Below are 20974 nucleotides of genomic sequence, written 5' to 3'. Positions count from 1 at the left end.
TGTCCAGCCAGATGGTTTAATGTTTTTACCATTTTAAATGTGGAGTAACCCCGGAGAACATATGATGCCGTGATATTTGTGCTAGGGAGGAAGATGTAGCAAGTAATTCTAGTAAGACTCAAAACTACTGGAAATGCAGTATGCAGAGGAGAAAAGACTTTCATTTTGTATGTAACAGCCATTTCCTACATCCTTATATTTGGTCTCAGAATGGAAAAAGTCCACCTTTGGGTATGCACACATAGTCTCTACTCAAAGCTTCCTTACTGTGGTAATTGAAGGCCACTTTGTGATACAGGTCACAAAATTAAGGATGTAAAGAAACCTTTAACATTATCTCAAGTCAAAATCATCTGGAGTGAAAGCAAATGGAAAGTCAACTTGAAAGATGGTATTCCAAATACACGCAAGAGAAACAAACACATGGAAAACCACAAGGACTCTTACTGATTATGCACCCGGGTACTCATTCTTCGGTACAGAAAATCTCTATGCTTACCTTCATCAGTGTAAGACTAGCAGAACTTATTCCCAGAAAGCTGCCCTAGACCTGCTGTACCAGACTTCACCCCTTTAGCACAACAAGCAGATACTTCAGGACATGAGGTCATACAGCCACTGCACTGGCGAGGAGTTCATGCCATTTGTGCTTTAGAAAGAAGTAAATAAATGCTATATTCCTATTGCATTACACCAGTTTCATCTTTCCTACTATTTTTATGAACTGAAAATACTAGCAAGAGGGCCAAAAGATATTACAAAACCCCACAGAATGTGTATTAATTTTTTTTTCAATTCTGGGGATCAAGTCTGACTGGTTTAATGCAGTCTGATGATTTGTCCTGGTACATTCCAACAGACACGTCTGTTTTGAATAAAGCTTTTGTTCGTTTCTGGTGTGCACACGCTTTCAACTTATCCCACCTAGTTCTAAGCAAGTAGATTTGTGAATGGAAATTGTGAATACTTTATTGCCTGGTCTTTGATGACATTTTAGTTTGTCCTGCTGATGCTAATGCATGAATATGATTTTTTCTTTTTCAAAGTCTCTCCAATTCCATTCTAGGAGATACCATTGCAGACTAGTTAAATCTGCAGCTCTCTGTAATTGTTTCAACCCAAGAAAACTATTACATAAAATACGCTGAAAAAGCAGCATCATTTAGCAGAGTGGTTTCTGAATAAGGAAGGATCTAAAAAACACATGAATGGCAGAAAACAGGAAACCTGCAACACAGCAAAAGGTGTTCCTCTTACTTTTTGGCCTTGGTGTCCAAAAGTTTTTGCTGAAATATAAGATAGACAAAATATGCAGGCTCTAGAAATACAAGTATTTCCTAAGGAAATAAAAATCTCTCACTGTCCAGATGCATTCCTTTTAGTTAATAGCTAAATACTGTGAAGTGGGCACACAGTGTAAGAATTCCATTTTGTGGAGCAAATGCAGTCCTCTTAATTGTCACTTAAAGTGGAAGTAGTTCAAATAAATCTGTGGTAAATCCAACAAAGGATTTATCAGCTCTTTTCCCAAGGAAGTGCATAATGGCTTCAACTTCTGATGGACTACACCAGGCCTACATGAGAGTGCCTTGGATTTAACCTAACTGGAAAGCAATAGTTGCCTATGGCAAATGTCTGCCTGTCCCGAAAAGCAGCAGCTTCCCCACATCTCCAGAAGCGTCACATTTGAAAGTGAGCAAATGTTGTACCTGTGGTGTCCGTTTTCCACCACCCCTCCTTCCGTACCAGACTGGTGTAACGCCATGTCCAAACCAGCTCCTGTACACAACGAAACCAAGCTGGATCTGGTTCCTGTTCTGAGCCCAGCCATAGCAGCAGTCTTGTTTCATACAAGAGCTGTGCAAGTTTCACCTGCTGGGTACCGTTTAACCAGTGCTGGAAACATACTTATGTGTAGTTGTAACTGACCGAGGCACTAGTAAATATTTTGGCTTTGTGGAGACTATCAGAGTGACAGCTCTGTATTCATTCATCTTTTTGAAATTATTTGTTGCTAATAATGAACAGGCAAGAAAAACATACTTTCACATTTTATGCTCAGCTAACTACTCAGCACTGTTCACTTTAATGTTTTCCATTTTCACTGATCTGTCCTGCCCTCGCAACGTTCCCTTCTGGTGCCCCACTCCCTTTACCAACAGTCTGAACGCGCCCAGGGTGTCTTTCTGCTCTCAAATGTCAAGTTAAGACACTGATTTTTTTTTTTAGTGGAAAATCCTTACTGACAAAATAGATGCTGGTATTTAGAATGACAGTTCAGTCCCTCATAAAGTTTCCCTTTTTTAATGTTAATGGAGATGTTACCAATTCAAGTGGCCACAGAGTTTCTTAAACCAGGCTGTTGTTCAGTTTTAACAGTAGGAATACATTCTGTCATGGCAAAGCAAAAATGCTTTAAACAAAAGAAGTAACTAAAAGTTTAGCACTCACTATTGGAATTTAAACCATCTAGAACTTCTTGCTGTACGGTGGGTGCATAAAAGCCCAGAAGTAAAATGCGAAAGGGAGCTCTAATGAACACCCTCAGCAACTTTAACCCTTGGGCCTGAAAAAGTCTCTTTTTAAAAATAGGTAAGGTGTTTGTTTTCAAGTCTATTTCACGGACAGAATTCATTACAGTTAGGTAGGTCATGAAGTTATCTCCTCCTAAGTTTCATATGGTGACTATCAGAAGAGAGCAGAAACCCTTGCAACAACAGTTCAAGAATAATCTTGAACTTGCACTGACCTGGCAGAAGCCTGAGAGAAAGCCATGATGGCAGTTGCCTGCACTGCTTGTTAAGTTAGACACACGTCTAAATAGAAATGTTCTTTACTTGGGCTGCACTAGGACTTAAACCACGTTTCTAGGAGAGAGCCTTCCAAGCATATCTAGAGACATAACAGCTTTCCTGTTTTGAACTGGTCTTTAAGACTTTTGGCAGTATATGACAAATATGGAAATAATCAGAACTCTTGTATGTGACACTAGAGTACTTGGAACACGTAAAACCCACTCAAAAAAAGGTATCAGGTCACAGGCATGAACTGTTTATAAGTTACATCTATGCTGCATGTTCAACAACTATTTCATGCTCTCCTCTGCATTAAAATTTAAAATTATTAAGGCAGCTTTATTCATAAATAGCAAGCATAATAAATTCTATGGTTACATAAGAAGTTATATAACATTAGCTTTGAAAAAGTCCAGCCTAAAGTCAGATTTAAAAAATATTTTCTTGTGCTTTAAACACATTCATCACCTTTTAAACTACCACCATAAGCCATAAAGCCATCATCTGCATCTCAGCCCTTTTAGTTTGGCTCCATCTTCCAAATGCAGGGTTTGTGTGAGCTGCATGAGTCCCAATGCCAATCAATACATTTTGAAGCCAGAGGAGACTTACGTCCCTGTAGCATGATCACAGTAACTCAAGCTACAGTCTCTTCCTCAGTATTCTATTCAATTCAGTAGCTTTGCTGGAATTACAACATGCCTTTTAGAAAAACCTACAACCTCAACTAAAGTTCCTCATCTCGCTCAAAACTGATGCAATGCTTAAAGTCAAGCAGCTTAAATTCAGGGCTTTTTAAAAATTCAACCATGTTATTAGAGAACTGCAAGGGGCCTATAATTTACAGTTACGTATCATGCTATTTAAATGCAACTGTATTTAACTGGTTGACTCAACTTTGCACCAGTACCGGAAACTTGCACATAGACAGTCTCAAGACAAGGTCAAGATGGCTCTTGCCATCCTTATTAACTCACATTCTTCAATTGTTCAAAACTACACTTGAGATCAGTTACTGCCATCAGCTTCTATTCATCAGGGTTAGCTGTTGTTGTGTACTTAGCTTGGAAGAGTCTACACAGCCCAGCATGTTTAAAGAGAATATTCAACTGGAGCCAGCAGCTTGGGTTTGGAACACTGTTCTATTTTGATTCCAAACCACACATATTTGAACAGTTAACAAATGCGGCAGGGGGATATTGGTACACAGCAGTCTAAAAAATGTACAAATCCTTTGGGTTTTTAGGTTTTGTTTTTTTTTTTTATACCCTCGAAAGAACAATTCGGTTGCTTTGTTATATAAGCACATAAAACCCCTTACCAAACAAAACATGAGTGCAAGGTTGCTTATAGGTGGTGGGGTGTTTGGGTTTGTTTTTTTTTTTCCCCCTCCTACATTTATCTACATATTCTCAAGTACATTTGTTTATCTAAAAAAAGGTTTGATCAGATTTTGTAGACTGGAGAAGTACAGTAATTGAGAAAGGGTTTTCTTCCCCCCCCCCGCCCCTCCCCATACGAGGTTGCTGGGTCAAAAACTGTTTGCAGAGTGTGTGCAGACAGTAAAATCATTTCACAGTGCTCGTCTATGACAACAGTATTTCAGAATCTAGTGAAGCAAAAATGTGGTTCACCTCATCTGTCTTAACCTCATCTCTTAATTGACAGTTAACAAGTTAAAGGGAAATGCGTCATATAGGCAAACACAAGCTAGAGATAAGGTTGGCTGGAGGCCCTCCCTTTCCCAGATGCTATCTCATTTGTCAACTGTTGATAACATCATCGCTACTGTGTGTAGGCTGCATCTCGCAGAAGTATGTCAAAACATGAATTTTAAGTATATGTGTATCTTGAAACAAACTATATCAAAACCTCAGCTGAACTGGTAAGACAACCAACAGTACAGCCAGGTGCACTTCTCACCTTTAAATCAATCGATCTGTATAGTCACAAAATTAAGACTCGTACAAGCAAAACAGTAGATGTGTTTTCTCAGGCATGCACTTCGAGTTCTCATGTAATTTTGTATATGCATATGTACTTAACAATTGTGATCCTTGGCCTCTTGGTTTTACAAATCAAGCTAAATACCAAATACATAAGACATATACATGTAAACACAGCCATCTACACAACAAAGTACATCTAGGTTCATTCTTCAAAGCTTCCTGTACCTCACTTACACTTCATCAAGCTTATTGTTCTTTACTGAAACATTGATGGTAGACACTTCAGGATTCCAAGCGTGGCATAATAAAACACAGGAAATGGAAAAGTCAAATGGGAAGACAAAACAAGCAGAAAACCCAACATTGTGCAAACATTCTTCTCTAAGCTTTCTGACAACAAAATTTATTTAGGATTTTCTTTCACCTCTTCAGCAGGCAGGATCTCACGTACATACCACAGGACTTCTTGGCATAGTACTATCATATAAACTCAGCTCTTGGCCACAGAGTAAGAAGAATCTTCTCTCAGAGGACCCTTTTTAGAACTTAGCCCTTTCTTTCTTCCACATTGATAGTCAGTGCTAATGAACATTCGTTTACTTTAAACATAATCATCATTACCTTGTAGAGACCACATTAGCTAGTAACAACACAGGAAAGAAGCCAAAGAGTCTGTTGTGATGTGTGCTGACACAACCACATATGTATGGGTAAACAGGTAAGTGTGTGGACATAAGGGCATATATCCACACTTTTTGTAAGCAAAAACTATTGTACAAAATGAAAATTAGAAGATAATGATATTATATTGATGCCAGAACTCTTCAAACCTTTGAGCAATTGTTTTTCTACACAGCTAAATGGAAGCTGGAGGTAGAGCAGGGAGAACTCTCTCATTTCAACTCTGCATAAAAATTCCATGGTGGAAGCTTAATCTCATTATATATAGCCTTTTAAAAATTTTTGCTTTAATCTAATGCTATAGCTTAATAATTCCTAATTTTGTTGCAGCTTTTCGATGCAAATTTCACTCTTGTTATAGTATCAACAAATGCCACCTATTAAAGAAAAGGCAAATTGAATTAAACGGGCTACCTCACTAATAATAGTTCATAGTAAATGTGATTAATTATTGTGCTTTGGGTAAGGAAAATTAATCAGATCAGAAATTGCAGCAGGTATTAATACACATTTTTACAGTATTATTGACCAGAAATATAAACTGCCGACTGACCTGGGGCCACTTAGAGTTGCAGTGTCCCTCACTGCCTGTGCAGTTTCCGATGCGAAATCCAGAGCTCCAGCCACAGGTTTGGTTACTGTGCCAACCAGCCCTTTCCCAAGGCCCGATATGAAACCACTGACACCTCCTTCAGTTTTCACACCTTCGACTGTTGAAGTTATTACACTTGTCAATCCTCCAATGATACCTAGCAAAGACAAGAACAGCAAAGTAGGCCAGAAGTATTGCCTCTCAAAATTACAGAGCCTTGTCACAGCTGATGCGCTGTGCCCAAGGGATTCACTGTCAACCTTGGTAGAAATGTACGGTGCATTTAATGGCATACAAAAACTGTTTCACAACGGATTACATTAGCTAATAACTTTACAATTTATACATGTAGTATACACATGCATACAGACAAGAATATCCCACCAAAAAATACTTTCATTCATTATTAAATAATGTGGTTTTTTTAATATTCCTATACTGTTTTATTTCCCAGCTGTATTTACACAAACAGTCCTCATCTATTCCTGAGGTGAAGCAGTTAGTTACAACGTGCCAAAATTCTATTACCACAAAACCTTACGCAGTTTGAGACAGAAAATAGAAAAGTGCATTTCTCCACTGGAAAAAAGTAAATTACTTAAAACTGGCATTTATTAAACTGTGTGATTTTAACTGTGATGCTGCCGACAAACATTTTTGTGCACATTTCAGTTGCTGAGAATCTCAGTGCTCTGAAGAAACCAAGAACCTACCGAGGCTTCAAAAGACTCGGAACAGTTCATATTATCTGAGAACATGCTTTACAGATTTCTCCACAATTATAATACCACAATTTTTAGTGACCTGGCTAAGCACTCATTTAGAAATGCTTACCACCATTTGGCTCGTCAGCTTTCAGCAGTCAGGTGCTCTTTGAAGGTCTGTTACTGAAGTACAGACCAGGCAGCATCTTAACTTCCAAACTCAAGAAGCACTAAGTATTAAATCACTTCTCTTGAGTAAGTATAGTTTATGGTTAATTCCTGTATTTCAACAGATTAACAGTTACTTCCTTTTTTGAAAAAAAAAAATTGAGTGGGAAGCCTTTAAAATCTTCACAGAATTAAGACTAAACAGTCCCACTAATTACTGAACAATGCAAGACAATGAAGTGCTTTTGTAATTGACTTTTCAGCAAAGACTGACATATTTCAGATTTCCTGCATTTCTTTACAGCACAGTGGGGTGAGAGAAACCTCTCATGATCCATTTAAACACCTACAGTGTCTCTTTATGACAAAAGTCCAGCATAAAGACTTTTGCTCAGCATAGGAAAGATTGCTGGTTTAGTGAAAGCTAGATTATCTTTACGCAGGCTACAACAATTGCACTAAAAGAATGACATTTAAACAAACTGAGTCAAGATGATGCAAACTATAAATATTTGATTTAAACTTGGCTTGTATTGATTTAACTTCTTGAACAGATAAATCATGAACTAAATTGATGCGAGATTCTAGCCAAATTAAGACGAGTCCACTGCCTTTTACATAAATTCACTTCTCTAGTTCTTAGTAGACTTACAAAAAACAAAACAAAACCACAGAACAACCCAACTGGTGAAATGTTACTTTAAACTCATGTACTGATTCTGAGGAAACTCAGGTTTCTGGAACTGAAAGCAAACATAAACAAGCTACAATCCAACCATACTTGGTTTTTTTTAATGTCTGGCCCTCAAAAAGACTTCGCATGGGTATTTTATGCCTCTACAAAGAAATTTGGGATGAACTTTCTTTGAAATTTCATTTTAATTAGCAAAAAAGCTTTTACTTACATGTGAAAAGACCTTATTCTTAAATGGAGTTTCTGTCAACTTAAAAAACAAACAATCCCCCCATCCCAACCTGCAAGCATCCAAATTCAAATATAAAGCTCATGATAGCACCACTTCTCTGGCTTCAAATAATCACCCAAGAGTAATACAAACTGTTCTTTTCAATCTGATCTTTACAGAGAGAAATGAGTTAAAATTACAGCTCAGGGTTACCATGTGCAAGTCCATGGATTCCAGCTACAAGATGTTCTCCACTAGTTGCAGCATGATATCGAATGTATTCTCGTTCGGTCTGGTGTCTGTTATCCATTGTTTTTCCCAAACCATCTGACAAGGTCCCAGCAAACTGTAAGACAACAACTGTTTGTTATTAAGGGAACAAAAGCTGTTTCTCTTATGTAGATTTACTGAAGAAAATGCCTAGATTCTAGTGGTGAAATACAGATTTATACAACTCATGTTGTTACACATAGTCACACCATGAAGAAAGCTCTGAAGTGCATTAACCTGTGCTTTCTTTCCATTGGGGCAACTTAAATCCAGAGGTGACAGTCAAAAAACAAGCGGGTGCCCAACTGCAGTGGTAAAGCCAAAATAAATGAAGTCTGAGAGAGATGTACCAAAAGAAGTGCCAGTGACCCAACTGTAACCTTTCAAACACTCACAAGAATGTTATTGAGATACAAAGCTTTTCTTCTGCAGAGACATGTGAAAAGCTTCAAGGCAAATAGGCCTGTCATGAAACTAAAACATTTGCAAGAGTTAATTAAATTCTTTTTAGTAACACAACGTAGAAATGGCTCTATTGTGAAAAGAGTTGGGGGGAGGCACGCCATGGTCGTGGCAGCATGGGGAGATCCTCTGAAAGACAGCGACGCTGGTGAGTGTCCACAGGTACCGTACACTGTAAAACAAAAGTCTAAACCCTAAGTGTGTGTGGAGCATTTTTACCCCTTACACTTTTAACAGTATGGTGGAAGACTTGAGACATACAGATAAAAGAGGACATCTAAGTCCAAACAAGATTTGTTCTGAGAACTCTGACCATTACCGAGGACCAGTCAATGAAAAAGCACCAAATAAAAATGATCTATTGTGATCTGTTGACCTTTAGTTTGATGTAATCAGATACAAACCAGAAGCTTGGGGAGGGAGGGAGGCAAGAAAAGGAGACAAAAAAACCTGAAACCTTACTTCATATTCAGGGTACTAGTATAGACAAGGACTCCTGGCAGGCATTTTCCTGGAACAACCTCCAAATACTAGCTATTTTTTGGTTATGTGTAGTTGTTCATCTTCTGTACCTCTCTCAACTAGCATCAGCATTCTTACAATCTTCTTTCAATAAATGAACATGAACTTTTTGAACAAATGAACTTTTTTCTTTTTCCCCCTAAAGGAAAGATCATTTAATGCTTTGTTGTGTCTTACACTACGGCTGGAGAATGTACCGGGTGCCACAGGAATATCAAAGAGACTTGATGGCTGCAGCAATGGTGAAACCATTGCTGCCCTGCAGGATCACAGCTCCTCTATAACAAGTACTTAAGAACCGTATATGGACACTGCCCAGCTTAGCTTTGCTGCATGTACTATCTCCTTTGCATGCGTACTAGTTATGTTAAAAAACCCCAAGCGATTAAGGCGTGCACCAGAAGACAACTAAAACCCAGTGCAAAACTGATCCTAATACAGTAAAGAAATAGACAAAAAAGTTAATTCATGTGCTTGATGCAATGACAAAGTTCTCCTCCTTTTTCTGTCATTTTTTCCAAGTCTGCGTTTCTTTTTTACTAATGACATGATTTCCTAGTTTTAGATGCTTCTTCACAACTCAAAGACAAACTAGTATAGTGGCTCCAATTATCTAAACAAGTAGACTTTAACAACATGAACGAAAATTAAATCCCATGACCCTTCTTGTGACTTGATCATATGGACACTAAGCAGAGCATAGTGATCACTGACTGAATTACTCCTGACCTCTTTGTGAACTTAATGTAGATGATGGGGTTTTTTTAAAATCAGCCTAGAAAATACAAACCAACCTGAAGCTATCTATTAACTGTGTTTAAGGTTGGGTTTTCTTCTGGACAAATACTTTGCTTTAAGAGGATTAGAGTAGTTGCTATAAAAATTAAACGGCTCAATAGACCTTCAGAATTCAAACCTCATTGTGGAATCTGTCGAAGCCTGAAAAATCATTTTCAGGAACACATTTTGAAAGTTAGATTAGTGCATGATCAGACAACCAGCCAGCAGGAATAAACCAACTTATTAATACTGATCAGAATTGGTAAGGTCTCTTACAGCTTTGGCTTTCCCCCTCATCTAAATTGGCCAGGTCCACAATACCAGCTTTCCCAGTAAATGCAATCCAGCCTTTCCTCAGATTTTCCTTCCTCTGTGAAGCAGAATCTGACACCTAGTAGTCAGTAACAATTCTGGTTTAGTATATAAAAAGAATTTTAATGTAATAGTAAATTATTCCCTTAGTAAGGAGGAAAAAAAGAAAAAATCACACGCACACAGTTTAGAAGTCATAGTCTCCATTAACTGTAAACGCAAAGTTAAATGGAGACATTTTTGTTTGTGTTATTTAGAAAATAACACTGAATCACAGCTGTACATAGAACAATTTAAGGATTCTAATACACCAAATGTACCATGAAATGTTTCCATTCTGCCTTGACTCAGGTGACAAAATCTAAACTCCACACACAGTAATGACAGAACATGAACTTCACATTGAATTACTTTTTGACACGCCACCTCCTCCCTGGGTACTGTTTGTTTTCTGGCCTCATTTAACAAGGACTGAAGCCAAACTTTTGTAGCCAGCTGTACCATTTGTACCTAAAGCAAGGGGTTACCTCAGTGACCCCACATGAACAGGTCCCTTTGGAACAATTTCCAGCTGGGGAGCTCTGCAGGACTTTTCCTGCTCTGAGGTAAAGAATGGGATGTGATCAAGCTTGCCGGAGAAGACAAAACTACGGAGACATTTCACAGGCGTTAGCAAGTCACGTTAAGGTCTGCTGGGCAAGTCAGCAACTCGCCATCTTCTGCTGTGAAGTTAGACTCTTATTTGCTATGATTCAGACTGTAGTGTCAGCGTTTTCCTGATTCATGACCTGAATGAGACCTACGTCACCTCTCACTTTACCCAATATAGATGATCCCACTGGAGTGAAATAACTGCTGGCTATCAGAAATTTGTAACTGTCCTTTTCTGTGCACCTCAGAAATACTTTCACTGAAATGGTTTCTGAAGCCTATTTCAGCAAACAGGATTGTACCTATCTATACCAAAAGCAAAAATAGATATTTCTAACAAAAAACCCCAAACAAACACCCACACTGCACCTTAGGCCCAGTCTGTGTAGATTATAGTTACTGTAGTAAGAAAGAGTTACTCAGCAGTGGCAAGTTATTTCAGGATCACAAACATGAGTAAGCAAATCGGACATTTAAGCAGTTTAAGCCCAGCTTAAGCACTAACTTTGAAGGAAGATTTGAACAAGTTAAAGCACAAAAGCAAACTTGCCTTTTCCCCCAAAAATGTCTTGCTTCTAGATGCCTCCTTTGAGAAGTACAGTATTAGATATTGAGATTAAGATATTAAGACGTGTGGAAGAGCCGTGGTGGTGGCCTATGGAGCTGTTAACCCGGTCACGCAGAAAATAGTCTCCAGATAAACAAAGGTGACAACAAAAGTGTGATCCACCCTTGTCTTCCTTTGCTTTTGTTAATAAGGTGTGACCTGATAACTTCAAAGCCTACTTAAGGCCATGTAAATGCCAACATAACTAAATACAACGGCCTGTGGAACAAACATGAAACTAATCAAGGGACTTCTAAAACCCAGTCCCCCTCCTCCTCTAGCCTAATTTTCATAACGAGTTCTTTGTCTACTTGCTGATGGAAAAAAAAATAAATTAGAAACTTGGTCTTTTATCTCTGCATTTTTTCCCCATTTGAGATACCATTTTCCTTGAAACAGAATTACAACACGATACATCAGTATCAGCTGTTTCCTGCTTGCTACCCAAAAGGCACGAAGGTGTTAGTGAATGAAGCCAGCGTACACAGTAGGCACATGTAAGCAGGCAGGCGTTTTACTTGTCAACCTGGATCTCTAAACAAAGCGACATATGGGTCTTCCAGACTACTTATTAAAAGTTCTGTCATTTCAGGTCCTAAAAATACTTAAACTTATCATTAATATGCATTGTTTAATGCTTTGCCTTACCCATTCTGCCTGAACAGAAAAAGGAGAACCTCTCCAAAAAGCTCCAGTCATCTTAACATTTGCCACCCTTCATTCACATCCTTCTCCTTTGTCCCCGAAGGAGCTGGTAGTTTCTGCATTTCCCCTCTATGGAGAGACACTGACCTTTTCTTCCAGGTCTACACTCTAAAGACACTACATCGCTGGTTTTCATCCCACACTGGTTCATACAGGACGTGTGTGTTTGGTTTTCTATTTCTTTTTAAAGGCCCCAAAATGAAGGACATTTTGCCACAAAAACTTTTACCTCTGACTATGTATCCTTTGCTGTTTCAAGCAATAGAAGAAAAACAAGAACACATACGGTGTTTGTAGATCAAAGCTGGTGCCAAATAATAAGGCTTATGGGGCAAAAGGAGAATTCAAAGCAAATGACAACTAATTCTAGACTTTGTACTGCATGTTCCCTCTAAGCCAGATGCATGAAGCACACAGCATGGAAATAAGTTTTAAGTAATCTTTTAAAGGCTTTTTAAGCTCTTGGCACTGCCTGGTTCTCTAAGGACATCCCAAAAGGATAAATACACAATTATGACTTTAGTCCAAACATTCCATTGTAATTCTAGCATCAGAGAATGGTACACTTACAAATATTATTGACTGAGCAAAGCAGAACATTCCAAGGTGGAATTTTAAGGGAAAAAGTGATGAAACTAAGTATAGGTCAGTTATAACTTCTGTGCAACCTCACAAGGAGCTGCATTTGGATTGGGAATCACGGGGTTTGCTCAGTTCTCACCTCTCCTTTGCTGAATTCCTTTGTTGAACTCTCAACTCTTGCCCCGAACCACCTTTCAAAAAACCCCTGAACACCACGCATTGATGATGATCATACTTTTATCTCCAATAATAAAAAATGGTTCTCAGAGACAAAAGTACAAATTTGAAGTATGTTATTTGAGCAAGGTAGATGAGAGTACTTAAAATTTAAGTCAGAGAGTCTAATTTAAACTTTGAATTATGTAATCTTCAGTTCTCACACACACTCTTCTATTTTCCAAAACAGGAAAATCCCTAGTCACGATGATTAAAAGTCATTCCACAGTTTCAACAGTAACTCCCATGAAAGAGAAGAGCTGTTTATCACAGGAAACAAAGGCTGTATAGTAAAGAAAGAACAGTGATCACTGGATTTCTGATGTGAGCTCTGTTAAATACATTCTTCCTTAGAGCCCTAAGCAGAACATTGGATTTGGAACTTCACTTTCGTCCTCTCTGCTACCTTGACATTCACCTTCTTCCTGACGTGTTGCCACCAGAAGCAACAGGCAGCACAGCACAGACGGCGTGGAAGGAATAAACATTGCCAATCAGCGCATACTGTGAACCTGACAGTAACCTCCTAATAAATATATATATATGGTAAATACTAGCTGGAAAATGGACACCCCCGCCCCAAAATATATATTCTTATATAGTACAATGTGTTTTACACAGAATGCTATTTTTACTTTTTTTTTTTTAAATAAGCTGTCTCTTTAGCATGAAACAATGATCTTTTCCTTTAGATATCATCTAAATACATTTAAGTACTTAACTACTTAGAACTAGATGATCTTTGAGATCCCTTCCAACCCTAACCATTCTATGATTCTATGTTTAAAATAAAATGTCAACATCTGTTTTATATATATTTAAAACAGTTAACATAAAACATAGCTATAAATTATATAATAAACTCAAGCAGATTGACAGCATTAGAAACTAGGGGCTACTTTCTTTTGAGTTGTTGGGGTTTGCTGTTGGCTTTTGTGTGTGTGGGTGTGTGTGTGGGGGAGGGTTGTGGGGGTTTGTTTTGTTTTTAAAAAAACCCACATCCACTCCCTTCCCTGCTGAACAGAAGTTTTGGAAGTACTGTTCAGCCAAGCGATTAAATACAATGGACTAGCTAAAAGTTTAATATGTATCTGTAAGTTTAGTCCCTTGTGGTTACTTGCCTTCTAGCAGTATCATTAAAAATCACCTTTATTTCCTACATCTCTCCAACCAGTAAGAGATATGTTTAGAGGAAGCCAATTTTTACACTGACTTCTGACAGTAGAATAGAACAGTTCAACACTTAGCATTGATTTTGCTATATGGAGGCAAAACTCTTCACAGCGTACTGTGTTATAGGCTAAGCAGACATACAGCTGTGCTGCTAGGATTTGTCATGGTTAAAAAAAAAATTTTAGAGCAGTCAGCCATCCTCAAATCTTGCTGTTAGTCTTTTGAAAGTGTAAAAAGAAAAAAGACGTGCAGTATTCTTGGAAATACATAATGAGTAGGTGCAGTGGGACAGATCAAGAGTTGTCCAGTATATTCTTCAGCCTAAGTTACCTTGCTTTTACTGCAGTCTCTCAAGATTAATAAATTTCTGCGACTTACCACAAAAATAACTTTTAGAGCAGCTTCGTTACTAATCAGTACATGCATATTATGGAATGGAAGCAGTACATACTTAATTTTACAAACTGGACATCGCTGAGCAGACAGACAACACAGCTTCCTCCTTTCACATCACTGCGGTCAAGGGTGCATTATACTGGGACTAAACAATGAAACGCTTGAAGTATTTGAAAAATAGCAGGTGTTTATTTGCCTGATTTAAAAGGCCTAGCTATTTGAAGTTGTTCCACAAAATACTTTTACCATGGCTTCTGTCACTCTCTCAAGAATGACTCAGATTTTTAAGCAGGAAAGTTTGGGAATTCAGTTAAATTTATATGCTATATACTTTTACACTTTCCTTCACACATTAATACATACTGTGAAATACAATCCTAAACAAAAAGATGGTTCGGGCCGAGCCCAAAACACATTTATAACCAAGTCAAATTGCACTAAGAGGAACATGTAATGAAACCATGAATAGAACTGACAGAGTCTTCATTTAGAAAATACTAAATCAGCAAAATGCTATAATCAGCTTCTCATTTTAAGAGATACATAAACTTTGACCCTCTCTAAATTACTGACAACCAAGAGGAGGCAACAGCTTTCCCACTGAACAAACATATGTTTCTCGAGATTCTGTGCAGCCTTCTCCACCCCTCTTTATGTCCTATAACCAAAGCAAAGGAGCTTTAATTAGCTCACATCCCATCGTTAACTAAGCTTCCTAATGCATCCTGACAACGGCATGCTGACCGGGCAATCTGCGAAGCCCCCCGATGCGCTGCCTGTACGGATGCCTGATTAGCTGGGTCTCCCAGGGGAGCCCCAGTTTTATCTCCACAGATGCCGGAGGAGCTGGGTCCTTCCCCCAAGGACCTCCTGGGCGGCCGCACCAGCAGGTGCCCGCTGGCAATAGTTTTGTGTTACAGGGTTGAATGAGTGATCCCGGCAGGAACCGCCGGCTGTTTTCACAGACACAGAAGGCAGTCAAAAGTCCACAGCATGAACTTGGAATGACCCCAATTGCAGAGTCACTGGCGGGTTCATCTGGAGGACAACTGCGCTTTATTAAACAACTAATACTCTTAACAGATAATTCCCCTCCCCCAATGTTAACTCTTACAAAGCTTTAGGGTTTTCCTGTTTGTTTATTTTTTGGGGAAGGGGATTACTTGCACTCCTCCACCCCGCTCCATACAAACCCCTCCACAGACTGAAAACCTGAGGAAAAGCCTGAAGAGATCTGGTCCAGTTCCTTGAGTTTAATGGGTAACAACAATGTGGTCAGAGGGTGGCAGATTAAGTTTGGGTTTTAACATTGTCTTTACCACCTCGGTGGTATCTGTGTCCCACAACACGCCCAGCAGCCAGTCTTTTCCACTCGGTTCCATCTCAGCTGTGGTCACCTGTGACCACGCTTGGGATCTAAGAGAACCTCCCATTTAAAACCCCACAGTTTTTCTGTGTTCCCTTAGATTTCTGAAGGAAACCAAATGCAAACACATTAATTCGGCCTGCCATCATGTGTGCAGTGTAAATAGCCCACAACTTTTTGAGGGATAGTGCGTTCGAATCTGTGGAACTGATGCCAGTTGCCCATTGTCACAGCTTCAGAGGGCACCTTGGCCATCTCCCGTGGACATGGAAGTATTCTCTTCCCTCCTCAGAGACACACAGACAAGGAAATTCAAGTTTAAATAGTTCTGTTTAACATATTCTACACAACTACATAACTTTATATATGCAGTAGGGAGATGTAGTTAGCCTTTTTTCAAGACTGAAATCATTAATTTCAAACCCACACTCTATTTCTCCTCCTTCATTCAAAAACTGTAGGTTAAGATGAAACTTCATTTAATTTCTACGACAAATGTTTATTTCTAATTTCACAGTTTGTGCTTTTGGCAACATTTTGCATACCACATTTTAAATTCTCCTTTTTTCACTTAATTCCCCCATGAGTCAGCAAAACAGGAACATTGTATTTTATTTTGCAAGAAAATCAGCTGGCAAACCCCTTCAAAATAAAGCTCTAGAGCAGATGTAAAACTTACAAGATTTCTACAGCCCCCTCCCCCCCTTTTTTTTTAATTGTCAAGATGGTCACTTGTAGATTTCTATAAACAGCTAAGCATCTCCCTGTTTGCAGTTGTTGCACTGTTGCAGGATTCTCATTGTCTACCAAATTATTTCTCCTGGAAAAGGCTCATTCAAAGCTATCAGCAATGTGTCAGTTTGATTTTGAATGTGCACATTTAAGACATCACACCCAGATCAAAACAGTTCTCCCCACAGAACACATCACCATTTTTGTTTGATCTCACCCAGGCCCATTTCTCCACATACAAATAGATTGTAGTCACAGCATGTTCACAGACACTTCACTAAGAAGCTTTGTAAAAGAAAGGCTGAACTTAACCTGAATGGTGAAGAAAACTCAACCAGGATGCTGGCCACACACATTTTATCCCATGGTACAAATGAAAAACAGGAAGAACAAAATAATACTTCAAACTTCTTAAAGACAATCCTTTATCCCAAAACTTCTTTCAAAGATACTGATTACAGATACCAGATGTTGTGCACATAAGAAGTGTCACTTTCCATGGCTTTTGATTGTCACTAATTGGCCATAAAGCTTGCTGTCTTTTAAAACTGCCAGGAAATGGGGAAATGGCCTCATCTATAACACTCCTCCCAGCACTGAAAATGTCTGCCTGGGAATTTCAATGACTTTCCATCTCATAATCTGCACATTTTCATACATATTCTCACTGCTCAGCACTTGAACCTGCACATGTACTGCTAAACTTTGAATGAAATGCAAGTTAAATGAAGATGATCTGCAGTGCCACCTGGATGCGTTACCTGAACAAGCTACACAACACTGGGGAAGACACGAGGAGAAAGACCTTAAGATTACACTGAAGAAATCACAGGGAAAGCTACATTTGACTTGAACTGCATAAATCACTTCTAGGAACAGAAAAGACTATTTATGGCAATTGCTACTAAATCCCACAATTTCAATACCCAGACAACCCTGGTAAAGGGCGACCACCAGCTTTTCTGAAGTAAAACTCAAATTCAAATCTGTAAAGCTGCCCAGGACGATGACACGTATTCCAGCTGTCCTCATTTTTATCCTGTATGAGAGTACCAGTAATCAAACACACTCTGCTGCTGACAGTTAAATAGAAGAGTAGGGAGTCAAAAGAAAACTGTGAAAAATATAAAATGGTAGGAAACTCAGGACCCGAATGCCACTGTGATCTTTCTACATTATCAGTTGACTATTTTGCTTAATACTCCCCTGAGGAAAACACCACCATGTACTAGTTAGGCTTCATACACAAAGGCTTTTGTCAGAAGTTCCCTGTTACCAAGATACAATTTTTTTTAAGCTACTTGAACTGCATTTTGAGCAATTCCTAGAACTCATGAATCACAGTGTCTCCAAAGATGTGAGCATGTCAGTTGTTCTTGCTTCTCAATGGTATCAAATAAAGAGTGGTTGGTTACATAAACTAAGAAACTTTAAACAAAAGGGAACCATCAGCTTTTACTGCTTTAGAAACATTTCTGTCCTGCTGGGTAGAACCTGCTTAAATTGTACCTACCTTCTGTGCTCTGCTATGTCCACTTCTCACCTTATTTATTGCTAGTTTTGTTAAACTTAATAATCCTACAAGTCAAACACTGGTTCATGATTTGTTTTTAAATAATCCCTTTATTACTTCCTCTTCAATTTCCATTCACTTACCTTTATTTTTGTCACTGCCAACCACTTGAGATTCTGCTTTGATTTATCTTACAATGAAGGTTAAAACTCTTATTTCCCTTCGTGCTGCTTTCACACCTCTTTCCTGTGAATGCCTCCTCCATGTTAAACCCTCACCTGGAGCACCAACACCCTACCTCTTTTCATATCTCTGTCAATCACACGCCTCTGCCATCACTCTGAACCGAATTAAAATAAATATATGGAATGAAAGCCCGGGGCACAAGTTCATTTGTGCCTCTTCCTCAGCCAGAAAAGCAAACAAATAGCCACCATACTATTTGTTGCAACTGCTCTGTACGTAAGTTTTGGCATCAGGTGCCTGCCCCAGGCCTAAGGAAGCCTGCCTCTCACAACTCCGCAGCTTCCACAGAAACCTAACAAAGAAATGCAGCTGTGGCTGATGGTTTGCCTTTCCTTAAGAAGCCTAATTAAATTTCTCACTGGAAACTTCAAAGTTCAATATGAAAATTAAGCTCTTTCAAGAAGTTCATTAAATTATTTTTTTGGGGAAGAAGGGAAGGACACAACAATTATTTCCATCCTCTCTATGTGTGTGTGTATATATATATCTCCAGAAGCTAAGCCTAGCTGCACAGTCCTAGCAACTGTATTACTTTGTGCTCCTAATTCATAAAAGATAATAGAATTCCTTGTAAAGGTTGAACAAATCAGACAAATTAAATACAGTATTGACAGGCCAATGAATCTTTTCAATCCTTTACTACCAGGAATTTCCTTACGTCAGCACAACACCTATTTGCCAGTAATAGATACAACCACGTTTAATGTTCCATTTGGAGAACACAACCTACAAAACAGTTTTGTTCAGATGTTAATTGACTGTTCAATATTCATTTCTAATTGAAACACCTCTGAAACGGGATTTAGGATTTAGTACTATCATGCCTAAAGGGGGAAATAAAAAAAAGCATGGATGCCAAGAATGTAAGACATTTCTACGCATATGGCAACTATAGAAGTCTCCATTCAGAGGGAATGAAATTCCCTCAGGTGTCTATATTTAGGATCAAAGAACTTTTTAAAATACAGAACTTGGGAGTCTCCAAGGGATAAAAACTACAAAACTGTCTGTAGTGAACTTTATTTAACCTAAGGTTTTGTGCCAACTTAAATACACTGCAGCTCTCCACTTGAAAGAAGGCATTACCCACTGCGTGTTCTGAAATGCATGGAAAAGCCATTACAGGGATAATCAACAGAACTATAAAATAGAAAAGCAATAAAATGACAAAACCAGATACAACTCAAATAGCTTACTTTTCAATTCAGTCAGGCAGCGTTACTTTTAAAGTGATGATTATAGTATTAAAGTTCCTTTATTGATCTACTCACACCTTAAAATCTAACTCATCTTAAAATCTAGAACAGATTTTTACTTAGGACACTTAAAAGTCAGGTACCCAAAAAACCCAACACGGGTATTTTTTCCAGCCATCAGTTTATACGTTTGTCTAGGTTGGGCTGCGTTAGTTACCGGCTCCACAGAATAAGCTGCAAAGATGAGGACCTCTGTGGCACAGCTGAATCAGGTGAAAATTTATGCAGTGAAAATATACTTAAAAATACTTTCCCTACAGAAAGCACCAATAGCAAGATGAAAATGATCTAGTGTTTCAGTCCTGTTTTTCTTGAATAGTTGGAATTATTTTTTTCCCCACGTTTTTTTAACAAAACTTCACATATCCTAGACACGATCATAAGGCATACACATGGTAGAGTTGAAAGGAGTAAAAGACAAAGCTCTATGCTGTACCGTGTACATAACACATCACAAGTTGTACTTGAAGTATCAATTTTTTTATCATACAGACTTTCCTGGCTTAGCCTTCCAGCAGATATAGATGCCAAAAAGCAACATATAGGGAAGAATTCATCCTGATTATTTGAGCCTTTTTTACTGTCATCTTCTACGTGGCAGAATTAAGATCCATCCCGTGAAAGGGGGATTAATCAAGGAGTTCCATAATATACTATTAAGCCTTCCTAAAGGATCTAATTCTCTCCTTGTTCTGAAAGGAGAAATACATAATCCATATAAAAAGTTTTTAAAGGGAATGGTGTGAGACTTGCATCACAGACATTTTGGATATATCAAGGAGAAAGAAAAAGTACCTGGGAAGACAGATAAATAGTACATGGGGTGATTTTCAAAGGTATAAATGGGAAGCAGGCACTCAGCTCCTGTTGAATTTTGAAAGGAGTTCAGCATCCAACTGCCCTTCTGCCTTTGAAATCTTCCTTCACAAAACCCTTGGTTACAAATGACTCCAAAGTTCAAAGAATGACCTTGTCCTTGTGGGAAACGTAGGAAGGCTCGTGCCTTTTAAAGAAAGATTTATGAGACTGTTGCTGCAGATGTGACTGCAATGAGGAAACAACACTTTATAGAAAGGAAACTCTAAAGAAACATACTCTATTGGGTGGTGTGGATGGGTCACAAGAGATTAGAATCAGGAGAAGAAAGCATGGACAAAAATACTCATTTGCACAGATGGATACTGCCTTACAGGAGCTAAGCAAGTCTTCTACCAGACTGCTTGTAGTTGCAATGCTGACGACCACAGAATCACCTGGCATGAGATTTGGACAGGAATACCAACAACATGGTGTTTTGTTTGAATTTCTTGAAATTGTCCAAAATGGGCTAATGCTGAGAACAAGATAATTATGACAGAGAAGGTGTAGTCATCTTTCCTCATGGTTCAACT

The 20974-nt window shown here is 38.6% G+C and overlaps 1 protein-coding gene across 7 annotated transcripts in view; it reads right to left on the bottom strand.

Moving 5' to 3' along the window:
- VPS13D (vacuolar protein sorting 13 homolog D) overlaps window positions 1–20974 on the bottom strand; it is a 103023-nt gene that overhangs the window by 14227 nt on the left and 67822 nt on the right. For all 7 annotated transcript variants that reach the window (XM_075773491.1, XM_075773492.1, XM_075773486.1 and 4 more), the window contains 2 exons: window positions 8008–8140; window positions 5979–6174 (listed from right to left, as the gene is read on the bottom strand). In XM_075773491.1, the coding sequence (XP_075629606.1) occupies window positions 5979–6174; window positions 8008–8140 (329 nt within the window). The remainder of the gene's footprint in view (window positions 1–5978; window positions 6175–8007; window positions 8141–20974) is intronic.

This window comes from Balearica regulorum, chromosome 21 (genome assembly GCF_011004875.1).
Source record: "Balearica regulorum gibbericeps isolate bBalReg1 chromosome 21, bBalReg1.pri, whole genome shotgun sequence".
Lineage (NCBI taxonomy): Eukaryota > Metazoa > Chordata > Aves > Gruiformes > Gruidae > Balearica > Balearica regulorum.
Note: the sequence above shows the minus strand (reverse complement) of the source record. Positions and strands in the feature narration are given on the sequence as shown.